Source organism: Anolis carolinensis, chromosome 5 (genome assembly GCF_035594765.1).
Source record: "Anolis carolinensis isolate JA03-04 chromosome 5, rAnoCar3.1.pri, whole genome shotgun sequence".
In the NCBI taxonomy this organism is placed as follows: Eukaryota; Metazoa; Chordata; class Lepidosauria; order Squamata; family Dactyloidae; genus Anolis; species Anolis carolinensis.
Window position 1 is genome coordinate 27,398,114 of NC_085845.1, and position 18,279 is coordinate 27,416,392.

General features: G+C 36.6%; 1 protein-coding gene across 3 annotated transcripts in view; it reads right to left on the minus strand.

Annotated features, from left to right (window-relative positions):
- Window positions 1-1,521: 1,521 nt before the first annotated feature.
- Window positions 1,522-18,279, minus strand: part of tbck (TBC1 domain containing kinase) — a 114,791-nt gene continuing 98,033 nt past the window's right edge. For all 3 annotated transcript variants that reach the window (XM_003226388.4, XM_062982622.1, XM_062982621.1), the window contains exons 24-26: window positions 16,199-16,374; window positions 11,816-11,975; window positions 1,522-2,302 (exon numbers count right to left, since the gene is read on the minus strand). In XM_003226388.4, the coding sequence (XP_003226436.2) occupies window positions 2,192-2,302; window positions 11,816-11,975; window positions 16,199-16,374 (447 nt within the window). In that variant the 3' untranslated portion in view covers window positions 1,522-2,191. The remainder of the gene's footprint in view (window positions 2,303-11,815; window positions 11,976-16,198; window positions 16,375-18,279) is intronic.

Sequence of the window (18,279 nt, forward strand, 5' to 3'; positions counted from 1 at the left end):
ACTACAGATGTCTCACAAGTGCCAGAAAAATGACTGGGTTAATTAAAGACTAAGGATTAACAAAAGGTATTTTAAAGGGTGGGAACTAACCAAATCAAGGGTAGTTTATATGGAGGTGAGTAAGCTGAACCTTCGCAAATTCTTTGGGCTCTACAATAACGTGTGTTCCTATATCCCCCTGGATACTGAAGGATTTGTTATTGTAGTTAATATTCACAATTACCTTCAGAAGAAAGATTTATTGTACTACTTTTGTGCTCCCTGGCGCCAGAGTTATGTTCAAAATCCAGAAACAAGATAAAATTTCTCCCTGAAGTGGTGCATGAGAAAAGGTGGAGCTATGACTCACACTGGAATCAGCTTACTGTGGTAATGCCAGGTAAATACATATTCAGAACAAAAAACTTGTCCTTGACAGCTGATGAAACACGCTTCAGAATACCTAGAGGGTAAAAGGGACTCCCAGCACTCTGTCTATCTCTCCACCCACTGCATATCCATCTCTACGCTTGAGCTTTTTAGGAACTAAGATAAAAAAAACTGAATGGATACCAGGCAACAAATACACAGTGTTGAAAAATGCACTGCAATTCTAGGAACCAACCTTATCTTTTTCAATATTTTTGTCCACAAAAAATTAAAGGTGAATTATGCAATATAATCATGATCATGATAAGATATCCAACTGCTTTCACATGCCGTTTTCCTAAAATTCTGGTTCGGTTGCCAATACATAGATTTAGTTACACTTAGAGTAAGCTATTGAAATCAATGGGATTTAAATCACCCATGACTGACAATCTCATTGATTTCAGGGGTCTATTTCATTATGACTAGGGGCAAACCTTAAGCCAAGGAGCAATTTTTTGGCACCAAACTATTGGGGTTCTAGCTGGTTTTCATAGGAGCTATGTACTTCCTTTTAGCTGCTCTCCTCACCTTCCATTCTCCGTCATTTCTCTATATTGCTTTGGAAGAAGGGATTAGATCAGTGGTTCTCAACTTGTGGGTCCCCAGGTGTTTTGGCCTACAACTCCAAGAAATCCCAACCAGTTTACCAGCTGTTAGGATTTCTTGGAGTTGAAGGCCAAAACATCTGGGGACACACAAGTTGAGAACCATTGGATTAGATAAAGGGAGAATTTAGTTTGTTTTCATTTGAATGCAATAAGGTTATAAGCATGATGAGCTACTGAGTGTTCTATTGGTTAGGTAATGAGCATATGATGATCCAAAAACCTAAACCCATTTGATACATTTTTTAAAATCTTTACAATATTTGGCATGTGGGTAACCTATACACTTTGGAAAAGCATTTCTAAAAATGGGGGAAGAGGAATGTTAAACTAGACTCCAGTTCTGTTGACAAAATACTCCATGCACTATTTTTAATGTAAGCTTTACTTTTAACTTAAGCAGTGGACATTTAGCAGGACCAAATTGCTCCCACACTCTGAGCCATCTACATGTTTGTTTCAATAGGTCTCTAAACTTGTTAACCACAGATACTCTATAGGAGCATTAGTTTGCAAAAGGGCATTTTAATTACATTACCATTCACAATACAAAATCCTAGCCTTTTAATCAGTTACTTAAGTGCACAGGATATACATTTCATCCACATCTTCTAAGTTGCAAAGGTGTTGCAATCTGTACATTATAAGAGAACAAGATATTAATTCTTCACTCATCCTTCATATGAAATAAACTCTAGATGTTTGCTATTTCCACTAAATAGTTGAATATTGCTTGAAGCACTTTGCCTTTAAAAAAACCCAACAAAGCAAAAAAGTGTCAAGCTCTAAATCAATCAATCAATAATGTAAATCAATTATTTGATTGAGACATTTGCACTTCTGTTTTTCTTCATGGCACAATTACATCCCATTATTTTGTTCACTCTGTAACATCTTACCACTGAAATAGTTCATGAAATTTCAAACTGATTAATTTGAACAGAATATATACAAAGTATAAAATCTGCTCAACTTCACTGGTTTATTGCTAGATGGGTGATGTAAAGTGAAGTGGCAAAAGTCTTGATGGGATGACACCTTACCAAAGTTCATGTTCATTGAGTGAAATGGAACCTTTCCCCCCTGCAAAACCATTCTGCAGAAATCATAATGCAAGTACTATAATGCCCTTATCGGTTTTCTCATATAATTAATACAGACTTCAAGTTTCTGGCTCATATTTGTGGAGAAGGAACTGTCAGCAGACCAGTTGGCTTGATTTTGTTTATGCCTCCATCCAAAATGCAGACCCTTGGATATTTGATTTTCACTAGATGAGCTGCAAACTGAAGCAGAAAGATTCAGTCAGAAAATTACATGAAATCAATATATGCACATATATTTTAAATCTTATATTGGAGAAAATATAAAGAAAATAGTGGTTCTGCAAAGTGGTTGAGGGATTTGCTGATAAAGTTTTTTATGGCTATTTTAAGCTCTGTTAAACAAACAACTAAACTAGATCCATTATATCTTTTATTATCTCTACATTTGGAAACTGAAGTTCATGTGTGTTATAAAGATTACATCTTTATTAGCAATTCTTTGTATGCAAATGACAACAACAAGAAAAAGCAAAACCGACTCAGATTTGTAATCTTTTCTGGGATCATGCACAAGCTGAAATGTGTACAAAATTTTCTCAATATGAAAAGGAAAGTTAGCAGCTCAGTTTTCTTAAAACTTGATTCCATTTGGCATTACAGGTAAACAGAATGGTAGAGGCTCTACTCCACTATTATTTCACTTATCTTTCTGCATTAAACATGGGCTATCAAGTTCTTATTATGTTGGGAACAAGATATAGCTAGGTGGCAGGGAGCATGCATTGTGGGCAGAAGGTGCCAGTTTTAATCTTTGTCTCCCTCCCCCCAAAGTGTGTGTGTTTGTGTGTGGGTGTGGGGGGGGGGGGGGGAGATCAGGTGCAACTTGGGAATATGACTGTGAAAAAATATTTGATGGGCAATACCTAACCAAGTAGATACATTTTCTGAACTGAGATTGTAACTACTGCAAGCCACAGTGCATAGAAGTGTAGGGTGATGTTGGCACTGCTAGTTACCATTATGATTTCAACCATGGTTTATCAATATTTTCTCTTCTGAAAATGTAAACAGTCATTCTCCTCTGTTCTTCAGCTCTGAGTATTCCTTGCCTAAGTAAAACTTATAGGGTTGAACTGAGATGACAAGCAACTTGAAGACATACACAATATTCACAGATAAAATGGGGATTTGGATGTACAACTTGAAATATTCATTTTTTTTCTAGTCAGTAAGTTTTGTGAACCTACACAAACCCGTCTTATGTTTTTCATGTTGAAGATAGAAGTTTAGTACATGATCTAGCTTCATTTTATCTGTACAGACAGTAACACTATTTTGTAATGTCATTGTCTATAAAGAATGTTTAAGTCTTACATGAACAATTTTAATGAATACCAAGGTCAAACAAGAATGTGCATGTCTCCCCATCCAAGTTGGTGCCAAATTAATACAAGCTGGAGAGGAAGATCCTGACTAGTGAGACAACTAGAATAGTAGAGTTGGAAGAGACCTCATGGGCCATCCAGTCCAGCTAAGAAGCAGGAAATCGCATTCAAAGCACCCCCGACATATGGCCATCCAGCCTTTATAGTCTTATACAGAAGGAGGCCAATATGTATGGGCAAGGAACATTCTTCTCTTCTCTTTGGGAAAAACTCTACAAACTTTGCCTTCATATTTATGCTTTCCTATCTCCAGAACTTCTCATTCTTACTGGTGTGGCTAAACTATACCTTTTCCTGTCTATTGTTGGATTCCTTGTTCCTACTCTCATAGCTTGCTATGATCATCTTAAAAATATTGTTTCTCGATTTTTCTGTCCTAATGTATCTTGTCCGTGACCCTCGGTCCTCTAGTTCCATCATTATTGGGCATCTCCTTCTCCCTTGCTGGGAGCTGTTTCCAAAAACATCTACATGAAGCCACCTCTTGTCTTTGCCACAAAATTTTTGACAAAAACCATGAATCCTCATATCTCAGCATAATGTATCCTGAAGCATCTATAATTAAAAATAAAATCATTTTTTCAGCCATTAATTTCTTCCCATTCTTCCAGTGTTGCATTAGAGACATAACAGCAAGAGCACATTGCAGGTGGATTGATTCAATGGAGGAAGCCATAACCTTGGGTTTCTAAGATTTGAGCAAAGCTGTTGTTGTTGGGGGCTCCTGCAGGTTACTCATTGATAGGGTCACCATTAAGTCAAAGGTGATTTTATGGCACAAAACAGAAAAACTCCTTCAGGAAGGAAGGGAGCTCTTGCTCTCTGTATAACATCACACACACAGAGGGTGCTAAATAAGTAAATAACATTTGAGTATATCATTTTACCTAATTACCAATGTGATAGGACAGTAAGTAATATGGTACATTTATTGAAAATATTTCTGTAGCAATCCATATCCCCATGTAGTTACAGTACTAATGTCATGAAATAGTAGGGGCATCACTAGGAAGCTGCTGCCAAGTCGCTGCATTTCGGTAGATGAAGATTTCTCCCCCCAGAAACAGAGAGAAAAAGAGATAAGTGCTTATTAATAACCTTCACGTGAAATGCCAACACCCACTCTGCATTGTACTTCAGAAAATATTGTACAACTATGGCTCTGAATTCCATTTATCCAAAAAGCAACATTTTGCTTGTTGCAATATTCACTTCTAACTCAAAAGCTTTAAATCTTGTGCCGCCTTGTTCTGTTGCAATGCCTAAGTCATCACAACATAGTAAAACAAGACTTTCATTTAAACTTTTGACAAATGGCCCCTTTAAACTTCTTGATAGGACTGAGAGGCTATTACTATTGTCATGCAGGGAGAGCCATAGCAACGCAGCTGGAGAGGATCTATGACGACGTCTAAAATAGTAGAGAAATAACAGTGATTTGGATGAATTGTTTCTAGTTTGCTAGCTGGGTGGTCTGGGGCAGCAAAGGATGCTAAAGAGATACCAAATGGCTTAAACTGAAAAGGGACAGAGTAGGAAAAGTGGCATTGAAGTAGGGGGTCTTGTAAATAAAATTTGGGAAGACATTTACTGATAGAAAAAGAAGACAGCTAAAATAAAACACAAAGACATATGCATACCTCCTTCTAACCAGGGAAAGCATTGGATAAAACAAAAGAGGAAGAATGTAAAATATCAATCAACTTTATCCCAGCCCAAATGCAACCACAATTCTGTGTTTCATCTAGTGTATTATGCAATTGCACCAAAATAGATAGGTAAGGTACTATTTGACATATCAAATTTCACAAAATGATCTGTCTTCTGTTTAGGAAATCACCTGCATCCTATGTGCAGCAGCAGTGTGTAAATCCAATGAATGAACAAGCAGACATTTATTACAGCATGCATGCCAGTTATTTAGTGAATATGACATTACTTTGAACTAAGGCATTCTTGAAAGTAAAGTCTGGAAAAAATTACTTTTGGATCAGAACTTCCAGAACCCCCCACTAGTCATGTTTGTTAGGGACTGGGGAGAAAAGGTTCAAACGCTTTGAAATTCTGTTTCAAAATTAAATGCTGATGGAATGAATTTGAACTGATCATACAGCAGATATTAATTATACAACACATACAACACACATTACAGTTTATACAGAAGAACACCTAATCGGCTCCAAGTGTTTTAACAACTTAAAAGTTATCACAGGGAAAACAAAAGCAGAAAGGAAGTTGAGAGAACAATAAACAAGGGAGGAAAAACGTGCTTATTTCAGCTACATGTACTTAAGCTTAGTTACTTTTGGGAATGAAAAATACAGAGTTGTGCCAAAGGCTGTATTTTTTATTTACTTTTTACCCATGATACTAAATTACAGTCACCAGTATTATCTTAATATTTTTGGCAAGTTAAACATCAACAGAAACATGTAATTAACATGCAGAGACTAAAATCGGAACTCAGCTAAGATGTTTTCTAGTGTTGCCTGATTTCTTATCCACAAAGCCACAATCTATGACAGTTACAGCAAGCCTTTTTTAAAAAAAGAAAAAGGTTAAAGGTTACTTTTGGTATGTATATGGCTTGAGGGAAAGAGAAAGAACAGCCACTGCAAATATTTACAAGGATTTCTGAAAGGTTCTTTTGCAATGGGGGTATGCCATGAAATCAGCTTTGGAAAAATGTGCTCTCAGTTTCACCATAAATTGGAAAAATGAAAAATGTTGAAAGAATGATATAGATATAAAATGATTGTGACTAGTGATAATTTTATCGATTTGAATTTTAGAGGCTCATTATACAAAGATATATATATTTTAAGATTATTTTTTCCAGTCAGTATTTCAATTCTACTGAAGACAGAGGCTTTCAAAGTTATTGTGTATTTGATGATGTTAACTACTTGCATGTTTAGTTTGATAGTTTCTCCACGCCATGAACCTCCCATTACCAACTACTATACCTCCAAGATATTATTTCTGAAAATATTCTTAGATAAGAAAGTATCTATTTATTTACAGTGTGTGTGTAGGTTGCCCATGGTGTAATAGAAAGATGAATGTGAGTGCAACATAGAAAAAAAATAAAACAAAGAAAAAATGAGAGTAAAATGAACAAACATTACAAATGAATTATTTTTGTCATCCTTCTCTTATTGTTTCATCCATCAGATGAAAACAGTAGTTTAATTCACACACATGCACACTTCAAACTGAGCAAAAATAAAGTTTATAAGAGTATGGCAGCACAAAATCATTCCAAAACTTCTTGCCTTAAATATACTTGTCTGGCTGTGAATTTATAGCTCAGCTCTGACTATTTATATTATACTCATGTATCAGAAGCTAAAATCCCTTGTTTACAGTTCGACTGTCAGCCTTCATGTTCCTTGAAAGGTGATTTGCCAGATTATGTTTATGCCAGACCACCGACAGCAGCAAAACCCCACATCTTTCAAGTGTGTTAGTATATTACACACATCATGCTCTCAGTTTGTATACAATTGAGATTCCATTAAGAGAGAGAAAAAATCCTGTTCAGCAGTTAATGGACTAAAGCCAAGTCCTTATGTTTAATTTCTCATGCAGACAAGTGTACAGCCATAAAAACAAAAGATCTTGAAAGAGGGCTGGTAAAAATGCATGGACACAACATGCATATATAGCATGCATTTGGCCTTAGGGTTTAATTACTTTTTACATTAATTAACTCAGTAATAATGCATACTGTATGCTGGTGAGATATAATCTTCATGCAAACAGTTCAGAATGAAATCAACACATCTCTCCTTATTGTACCATCATTAAATCCTATCTTTGAAATTCTCAAAAGTTCGCTGAAAAGAGCTGAAAGTAGGAGGTACTTGCTGGATTTTTCCCATTAAAACATTATAAAACCTTATTCCAATTGAATAACTTTAAACGTTGTATTTCCTATTCTGATAGGTAATCCTTTGGTCATGGAGAAAGAACAAATGTCCACAGCTATCATGGTCCAAAATAAAGGATAATTGGCATTGAAGTCCAACTGAAACTGGGAGTCTAAGGATAGCTTGTTAAGATAATGATTACGGTGATGATTATTTTACATAAGACTGTTCAAAAATGTTGGACAGCAAAGCTCCACTGACAAGTAAACATAGAATAATCCCAAAGGTTTTTTTAAACTGTGATTTATTGCTTAGAATAAAACCACCCCTGAAATATCAGAGCAGAGATAGGATAAAGTGCTATGGAACTTTATGGAGTAGGTCAAAAACACATTTCTGTTCACCCAAGATCAAGGGAAAATTCCTTACATACTCAGCTAGTAAGGAATGTACACATTCCACTCCATAATTTCAAGTAGAAATGATAGGTACGAGAGTCTAACACACAAGAAGTTTAAAGATCCCATTAATCTAGGCAGATGGAAAATATAAGAAATAAGGCTACCATGCTCAGCCTGCATCAAGATACAGCTTTCCTATATCAATCATCTTATATTTAATTCACATTATAACCCACATCCATTATTTCTAAATAAAATTATAAAAGGAATTATTAAACATTTTTTCCAGCTGTCTGAAGTGGAAAAAGTCCAAAGACTGCCTAGAAATTGCTACAAGAAATGATGTGTGCATGTAATATTCTGTGTTCCAGCTAGTGAATTTACAGGGTCTTTTTCTAAATCAAACAAAAGATCACTTGTTATCAGAAGGACAAATGTTATATATATGTGAGTGCAACATTAGTACCTGCTTCCTTCTTATCATCTGGCACAAACAATGATCTCTATGTGAAATGTACATCAAAATTATGACAAAAATATTACATCATTTCTAAATCAAAGAAAGACATCCAATTGCAAATGTGTAAAAAGGAATCTGACAATAAAGACCCAAATCTTCTTGAAAATGGAATGATTTATGGGTGCTTCTCTTTCAATATTTCTGTTTGCTTTAGAGGTGGAAGGGGGCTAACTTTTGCCAAAATATAGTCACTTGCCACTAAACAGTAAAAGCACAGTAGAACAAACATTTGATTGGCATTTTCAAATGAAAAGCACCTGTGGCAAGGCACAGGACGGTAATAAAATACCACCCCACTTCTTGATTCCAGAGATAAAGAACAATTTTGGAAAACCTTTTGAGCAGAAAACGATGGCCCCATGGGGCAGAGTTAAGCTGTCTTTGGGGTCTGGTATTCATCTCTTTCTAATCTCAGCTTTCTGAGGTTAACATTCCTGTTGAGAAAGTTGCCTGCATCCCAGAGTGTGATTTCCAGATTAGCCTGCATCTACTGTAATCAGTAATTCAAGTGACTGTGTTGAAAATGTGTTCCAACACTAGTTTCCTGGTGCTGTGAACTAAGATATTTTCTTTCGCTGTCAGCCAGAGGAACAGTTCCCACATGGAAGGGTCACCATGAACGTTTGGAAACATGTCAGTTTCCTAAGGGGAAGAGACACTTTCTCAGGCCAAGAATGTGTCACACTGCTTACTGCTTTGCAAGAAGTCAATGAAATCTCACACGAAATCATGAACTGACTTTTTGTCTGGAGATGACTGGCTATCTTTCTTCTGGCTAATTTCGCATTGTCCATTATGGTACAGTTGCACGCATGGAATATTTTGAATACCTTTCAGACAATGAGACAGTAACATTTCAGTGACTTTCACAAGTCAAAATAATTTGGTGTGATGATACAGAGTTCGCTCGCCCATAACCATGGACAGCTATAAAAACACAATAGGGTAAAAAGTTCATTTAGTGTCATAATCACCTTTTCTGGCCCAAGTTTCCAAAATTATGGCCAAGAAAATGTTTTTCCCCCAGAGTAACTGAGAAGGGAATGTTATTGCTGTCAACAGGTTAATGAAGTTAATAAAAGTTATGCCAGATCTTTTTCTTTCACATTAAGAGGATTGCTTCTGTTTCACAGAAAAACAATGATATCATTTTCATAGAATCATGGAGTTTGAAGAGACCACATGGGCCATCCAGTCCAGCCTCCTGCCATTCAGGAACACACATCCAAAGCACCCCCAAAAGATGGCCATCCAGCTTCTGCTTAAACACTTTCAGGGATAGGGACTCCGGCACATGCAGAGGCAGCATTCTCCACTGCTGAACAGCTCTTACAGTCAGGAAGTTCTTCCTAATGTTTAGGTGGAATCTTTTTTCCTGCAATTTGAATCCATTGCTCTGTGTCCAGAGCAGCAGAAAACAATCTTGCCCTCTCCTCAATGTGACATCATTTCAAATATTTAAACATGTCTCCTCTCATCCTTTTTTTTCTCCAAGCTGAACATACCCAGCTCTCTAAGATGCTCTTATATGGTTTGACTTCCAGATCTTTGACCACTTTGGTCACCCTCTGGACATGCTCTAGCTTGTCAATATCCTTCTTAAATTGTGCTACCCAGAATGGGACATAGTATTCTAGGTGAGATCTGACCAAAGCAGAATAGAGTTGGACTATGACTTTTCTCGATTTTGACATTATACTCCTATTGATGCAGCCTAGAAGCTGCTGCATCCCACTTTTGCTTCAAGTTCAGCTTGTGTTCTACTAAGACTTCAAGATTCCTTTCATATGTACTGTTTTTAAGTCAGGTGTCATTCATTTCAGGTTACATTGTGTCCTCACGTGCACTACACTTATTAAAAGGTGGCAAGGTTTCAGAATAAGCTTGCTTTGTAAATACAATTAAATGAACATGTATTCCAGGTTTGGGGCACCTGTAACCTATTAGCCCTAGTCAGCCAAATCAATGGTGAGTTATAATGGGTTTATTTATACATAGATGGATGAAGTCTTATAATTGCTATAGTCAGTAGTATAGCCAGTTCTAAAAAACTGGCTGTCCACCATATCAATTTCGGCAGTCTCAAAGGCCGAGCTTTCCTTGTGTTTTTGATATTGTGAAAGTTGTTTAACTACTTCAAAAGACATTCTCTTGATAACCGTCCACACACACGCATCAGGCTGTTCTGTACTGCTTTTATCATTATGGAACGTATCCAATTCAATTGTCCTAGTAAATGCAGTGTCCTAACTAGAGAGCATACAGGAAAGAAAAAGGAGATTGGAGACACTGCTCACCATCATAAACTGGCTGTTTGATAGCTATAAAAAACCATGTGCTTTTAGAGAATAGCAAAATAAGTCTAAACATTCTGTAGTTTTAAGTAGGTACCTAAATACAAATCGTGCCAGACAATATTTGAATGCCAATGTTGAAACCACCCTGAGAAATCAATAAAACCTTCACGACCACTGAAACAAGTTAGTCCTACTCATATTGCTGAGTGTTATTGCTGTTGATCTATTTAAGACATACTTACTTAAAAAATTATGCTAAGCCTCAATTAAACATTTCCAGAGCAGTTTACAATATCTCATAAAACACTAATGCTACACAATTAAAAACAGGAGTAATCAATATAGGGTTAATAAGAATGCATTAAAATAACCACAAGAAAAAATTAAAAATGATGCCAGTTGAATATTCTGCTCTGTGTGTTTCAAAGAAGAAGAAGAAAAAAAAGCAGCAGCCAATCTCTCCAACGTATTACTACTAACATCAACTTTAGTATAGTCTTCAGTGTCCATAATGGAGCTGGTTTATATAAATCAGCATTTTAACAGCTTTCCAGGGCTGCAGCTCTGTGTGTGGTGGATCTGTTATGGATGTGCACACATTGTATTTTGTACAAATATTTCAACAGCAGAAAATATTCTACCAGACCTCATCTATGTATTCCAGAGACTATTACTGGGCCTGGTTATCTGCAGAATCATACTCCTTGCATATGTGTTGAGATCTTATGGGGAGACATTTATCTCTGTCCCTCCAACATCAGAGATACACCTAGTTGGAACATAAAATTGACTTCTTGTTGGCTGCTATAGGCTCTGGAACTCATTTCCTAAAAAGGTTAGACTGAAAACATCACTGTTATCCGTAGGCAGATATAGCTATATTTGTTTCAGCCGACATTTGAAGGCTTATTGCTCAGAAGAGAAGGATCATCATGTGTTATCTTATTTATTTGTGGTTTTCTTTTTAATAGCAATGCCTTTAACCATTTCTAATTATATTCTCTGTTCATCACAATTAAAAATGGGCTTTGGGATTATATTAGAACTTGGAAAAGTCCAAAGTTAAAGATACATTCCCAAGCTTTGGGTTGCACATCTTTAGTTTTCCACAATGCAATGTGTTCTGCTTTCATGCTTTGTCCAGAAGATGACAGAGCCCTGTGCTACCTCCTGATTGTTACTGTCCTGAACAAGATGTATGACACCACATGCACTTACCGATGCGGCATTCTTTGCTACGTGTCCAACAATCACCACTACTCTCCCTTTAAAACTCTGAAGCATAGAAGTAGCCGGACACTGGATGAGCTCTCCTTCAGCAGTGAATGCTGATCCAAATGGGATATTGATGCTGCCCGATATATGCCCTCGATTAAAACTGGGCAAGAAGAGGACCAGTTAAGGAAAGTAATTGGAATGTAGGAAAAGGCACATTTCGCACCATCGTAGTGTGATACATGATAGGTTTCTTGCACAATAGGAAACACTGAAGATGTCTCCCTCCCACATTCTGATAAGACACCGTAAAAATCTCCCTTCCATTTACATCACCTTGCTGCCAAAAGTCTATTTTTCTTCAGCCGTATTCACTATCTTCCTAGTACTGATGTTGCCAGAAAAGTATCCAACTAGAGAGAGGATGAGGAGGAAGGATGAGATGGGTAGGCATAAAAAGACTTTGTAAAAAGAACCTCCTTTTCAGAGGCTTTGTTCGTTGATCTATGACTGTATTGTCAATAACTATATGCCTATTAAAATTGGCTTTTCCAAACCTTTAGCTGGTTTTGCTGTGAGCATGGGGATGATTCTTCACAGATAAATACAATAAATGAAAAAAGCATACTGAAAAAAGCATATTTGTTTTTACTATTCAAGGACATGAATTTCAATATCAATTTTGAGGTACATCAGTACACCATACCCAGTTAAATGAGGTTCTGAAGGATAAAGCTCATAGAATAATAGAGTTAGAAGACCTCAAGAGCCATCAAGTCCAACCTTATTCTGCAATGCAAGAATACACTATCAGATTACTCCTGATAGATGGCCATTCAGCCTCTATTTACAAACCTCCAGAGAAGGAGACTCCACCACACTTTGGGGCAGCGTATTCCACTATCAAATAGCTCTTTTCTATGAAATTGGGTTGTCTCATCCGGTGTACATAAAGAGGCGTTCAAGAAACGTCTTGCCCAGAATCAAGTTGTTACGTTTCACTGAAGCTGCTGTGAAGCTAAGATAGATTTTAGGATCTTGTATGAATCACTTCTGAAAGGCTTAAAGCTAATCTAAAAGTAATGCTACCAATTATTTCTTTTGAAATAATTCATGTGAACAATTCCATTTGGATGACAGTCAAAAGTACACTGTGGGAAATATAAGGGCTTGTGCATCTTAAGTTGTGTGCACACATGTTTGTGCACATTCACGTTCTTTTACACACACACACAAACTACCATCGGAAATCGTTCACTAATTTCCTCTAACATGAAAGAACAATTTCTTGTGCTGTAAAACATACAAATCAATAACTCTTATTATGACTTGATTATAAGTATTACAGTATGGCACAGAAACTGTAAAAAAGAGCTCTTTATGACCTCTGCCTGAATGACGTAACGTTAATAAGAAGGAATAAAGGTATTTTTAATTAAATGAGCTGCCTTAGTTATAACTATGAACACTTACATAATCCTTTGTATTCTTTCTAATCTTAAATGACCATCTTAACCATTCTACTGCTGATATGATTATAAGAACTAGACATTTATTCAAGGTCTTAAAGGATGACAGGTTTGCTAAGGTTTTCATTAAAGGATTGAAACACTCCCAGAACCAAGTATTTCCTAGTTACCGTTGAATTGCAAAGCATCACTAGATGTTATTTTTACTTTTTTACTTTTTTTCCTTACAAAATTTCTTGGAGAAAGAAAAGTCACTAGACCTTACACTTTAGTGTGACACCAGACTATACATCAGTATCTCCTTAGCTTGTAAATAGTTTTACATGGAAACTGTCATGAAAAATGAAAGTAAAAGATGAATGAATCAAGCTTTAAAATATTAATGTGTTTCAGGACAAAAAGCCTCAAATGACTGAATAGTGATGAATCGAACGCTTTAGACAATGAAGCCTCTGATTGACTGAAAGCCTCCAATGGTGCATGAAATTAATAAACATACAGAAAAAATAATTATACTTGTTTCTTTAATCACTTTTTGTTTTAGACAGCATAGCATGTTGAGGTTTTGCATTTTTTCAAGCTCTAACAGGTCTGTTTTATAGATGTGTCTATATATGAATAAAATTCTATCTTAAAAATATTTAAATATTAGTTATTTAAATATTAAAGGTATCCTCAAAGATTGATGTAGATAGCTGTTAATTTTTAGGGTTCCTGGACATTTAAGAATAATTTCCAATGTTTACGCTGATAAGAAAATAATGACACAGATCACTTGTAGTTTTGGAGACAGATGTCAGTCAATTCTATAGATTTCGAATGAGTCCTGAGCCAATATTTAGCGATGATAAAAGGTAAAGGTAAAGGTTTGCCCTGACGTTAAGTCCAGTCATGTCTGACTCTGGGGGTTGGTGCTCATCTCCATTTCTAAGCCGAAGAGCCGGCGTTGTCCGTAGACACCTCATGTGGCCGGCATGACTGCATGGAGCGCCTTTACCTTCCCACTGGAGCGGTACCTATTGATCTACTCACATTGGCATGTTTTTTAATTGCTAGGTTGGCAGAAGCTGGAGCTAACAGCGGGTGCTCATTCCGCTCCCGGGATTTGAACCTGGGAACCTGCAATTTCAGCAGCTCAGTGCTTTAACACACTTCACCACCTGGGCTCCTTAGGGAGCCAAGAGCTAAAACTTGATCTAGAAAAGCCCATTCACTTGAATGTCATATAAATTCTCATGCAACTTAATCCAATTAAATAAAAAAGGGCTCCTTAGGAGAATGCAGCTATTGCCAAAAGTATCTTCCATCTTTGGCAACTAGAGACATTTCTGTATTTTCTGCATATGCCTGATCTTGCCTACTCCTTGTCCAAGTTTGTTTTCTATCACATATCTTAATAGGAGTATCCTTGCATTGTTGTGTTATCATTTTAACTATTTCCATCATACTTTGGTTAACAATGTTACTTTCTGTGCTTATCCGTATATGACTGCTATTAAATTGTGTTGTTGGTTTCAAACTGTAGCCACTTTTGGAAATGCTTCAAATACTATTATAATCAATATAAATAATAAACAAACATGCTAAAATTATTGAGTTACTTTCTAACAATATCACTCACAGAATGAAACATTGATCTAATATATGGAGGAGACAAATTTTAAGTTACTATAAAAAGACCATTCACTGGGGAGAAGATATTATTGAAAAATGAACACAGTCTATATCACTTGCTGTACTTTTATATCTGTTAGCAATGCAGCTTGCTTCTTAAATCAGGCAAAGACCAGCCAGTCATGCGTTAACACAGACTATCCCAGGCCATGCTGGACCCTATTGCCTGAACAGGAAGAAGAATTCACAAATACTTGGATGGCCATAGATCCCCCAGCTCTGGTATCAGGAGATGCAAACCCAGGTATAAAGATACCTCCAGATATTTTTGAACTACTACTGCCAATATCTTTAACCACTGGCTAGCATTTAAGAGTCTGATGCAGGCATGGGCAACCTTTGGCCCTCCAGGTTTTCGACTTCAACTCCCACAGTTTCTAATAATTGGTAGGCTATTAGGAATTGTGGGAGTTGAAGTCCAAAACACCTGGATGGCTTGGTCTGATGGACACTGGAAATCTTATCAAGAATCTGTCCTGGTTTGCTCTGAACTATTATTTTCTGCCATACTACTTTGTATGGGAATTTCTACAAAACCATGCAACTTATACCCATTTTCACTTGGGCGCAGTTTAAAACTCCAAACAATCAGCAACTCTTCACAATCCATACTTCTTGCCTTCTTTCTCATCTTTGGAGAAAGCCTAGCCAAGTAATCACAACTGTATTATTACTTCACTACTTATTGGAGGTGTTACACTATTACAAAATCCTGATCCCTCAGTAAATGTAGGCCTTGTTATATCTCAAAAATGTTGTCCCATATTTGAAAAAAGGGAGTGGGCAGACTGAAACATGACAGGTTCCTCTTAAACAAGAGACTGCTGGTTTTTGATAATGAGGAATTAGTTTGGATCAAGTCCTCTTGAAAACGCTATTAATTTTTTTCATGTTTTTAGGACCATGTTCTACTTCAGCCGGTGAATGTCAAATTCTCTGCAGGCAGGGGGTTCAGGAGAATATTTTTTTTCTGCACATAGAAAAGTCAGTCTCAGGTGGATGGCCAATTTTCTACGTGCAGGATTTTAAAAATCAATTTGTATAGATGTGCATATAGTTATGTGTCCCCATCTGAAGTTGTTCATATCAACACAGTTTACATTTCTTTCTATCACTGTAGTACTTGTATCTAAAAGAGAAAATGGCAGAAAAATAAGTAAGTTAAGACTTATTCAATTTTATGGAAACAGAAAATCATAGAGACCACAAGGCCCATCCAGTAAAACCCTCTTTGGAAGGATACTCCTCACTGTTACGGATGTCAACAATAAGCAACTTTGGCTTGCTGGATTTTGTTTTCTTGGTTGGGGTCTTGAAGTGGCTGGGTCCTGACAGGTCACATAGGTCAATCAAATCTTCAGCTGAGATCCTTGGTGACACTTCTGACTTCAGATCATTCAGCTTGATGGAATCCCTAGACTTTTAAATAGAGAGAAAAACAAAGAGATTTTCTTTGTTCCTTGCTATAAATATTAAGATGTCAAAATATATTAATAAAACATTCTTTCCTCAATAAACCTCATTCTTTTTTATATTCACAAAGTTATGCATCATTACAAATCAGTATAAGGCATATGTGTTGATGAATGAGTGCAATATTTGATATTTAAAATTGCCTTGCCCAATTTATATTTCAAAGCAGGTCATATATGTTGATTTGCAAGCTGAAATATACTTTTTAATTGCTTATTGAAATTATGTGGTCTAAACCATGACTTCTATAGCAGCTTCACCAAAACCTCATGTGAAACCTATGCAGTAACCAAACAGACAGGGTCATGGCTAGTGCTGTGTGTTTCCCAAAGGAAGGAAGCAAAAGCATGGCATAAGTAGACATTCTTAGGGCAAAACGTGTCTCCATTCTGAACAGCACATACAGTCACTACCAGTGACTAAGACTGCAATCAGAAATATGCAACTGTGTAGGATCAACATAGTGTACACACAAATACTTTAAACCCCCCAATAATATTGGGCACAAACCATTCTTTGTACAGGAGGTGCACAAACTGTCTCACAAGACTTCTGAGATATGATGGGACAATTTTAAGAACAAAACATTTGGGCATATGTGGAGGAAGCTGTCCTGTAACCTCCAGGATTCATCTTGCTGAAACTTCCTAATCCCTGACAGCTTCCCATTTCCCATTCTCCATACAGTCATACATCATGATGATTGTAGTTGGTTTGTTCTGAGATCCAGGACTGTGAAAAATCACAGCTCTCTTTAGCCGAAGAAGTTTGGTGAGAGAAAAAGCTGTATCTAGTATGTAAAACAAGATTCCAGATCTAAAGTCATTTGAAGTAACTTTATGTGACTACAAACAGAAGTAGCTCTAAATCTCCATACACATGGATAAGCATATTGAGAATCCTCAGTTACTACAGGTTAGCCACTTCTCGGCGCTGTAAGAAATAAAATCCCCAATTGCAAAACTTCAATGGTTCAATTGCTCTTATGCACACACATCCAAAACAGGCCAATAAAGAAAAAGTGGAAAGGGAAATGTGGCAACCAAGGGGATTAGAACAAAACAAATACCTTCATTAGTCTAGCTCAGTTTATACCAGTGGCTAGACTCCTCAGTTTGATATGCATTACTTCCATTGGGAAAAATGAACAATTATCACACAAGGAATAAGGGAAGTCAGAGCATAACCACTACAGAGCTTTACTTGTTCAGTATTGCTAACAGCATAGAGATCTAATATATCTACCTAATAGACAACCCTTGAGGATTATTTCTATTCTAGATATGAAATTTGAGACTCACTCTAAGGCTACTTTTACTCTCCTAAAGATGAAGTATACTTTCTTGGTGGTAAAATATATAGCTTTTTTAGTGAGGCATGACATAAAACAGTAACACTTCTGAAACAACACTATATATAGTTTCCTGCACTATATATAACTTCTTGCTGCCAAAAGATCTGTTTCCACTAGCCACATTTTTCACCTAATACCAATCAAATGTTTAAAGAGAAAGTAAGACTACTAAGGTATATCTTCTACTTTAGATTGTCTCTGAAACAAAAAACAGAGAGCTAGATGATTCGGGCCATTTCAACAACATAGAATTTAATATTTAATAGAGTATTAATAGAATATTCTCCCTACAATTAGGTAGAATCAGCTATCTTTGATGGCTGATGCTAGATACAGGACGAAGCTCTTTGCCATATTTGAATCCCCAACTCGGTTTGCTGAATCCCAAACTGGAGCAGAGACAACCATACTGAAGAACCAAAATAGTTGAATTATATACAAGAAATGGGGGTTGTTGTCATCTTGTTCCTTTGCATCAGATAGTCATTTTAGGGGAG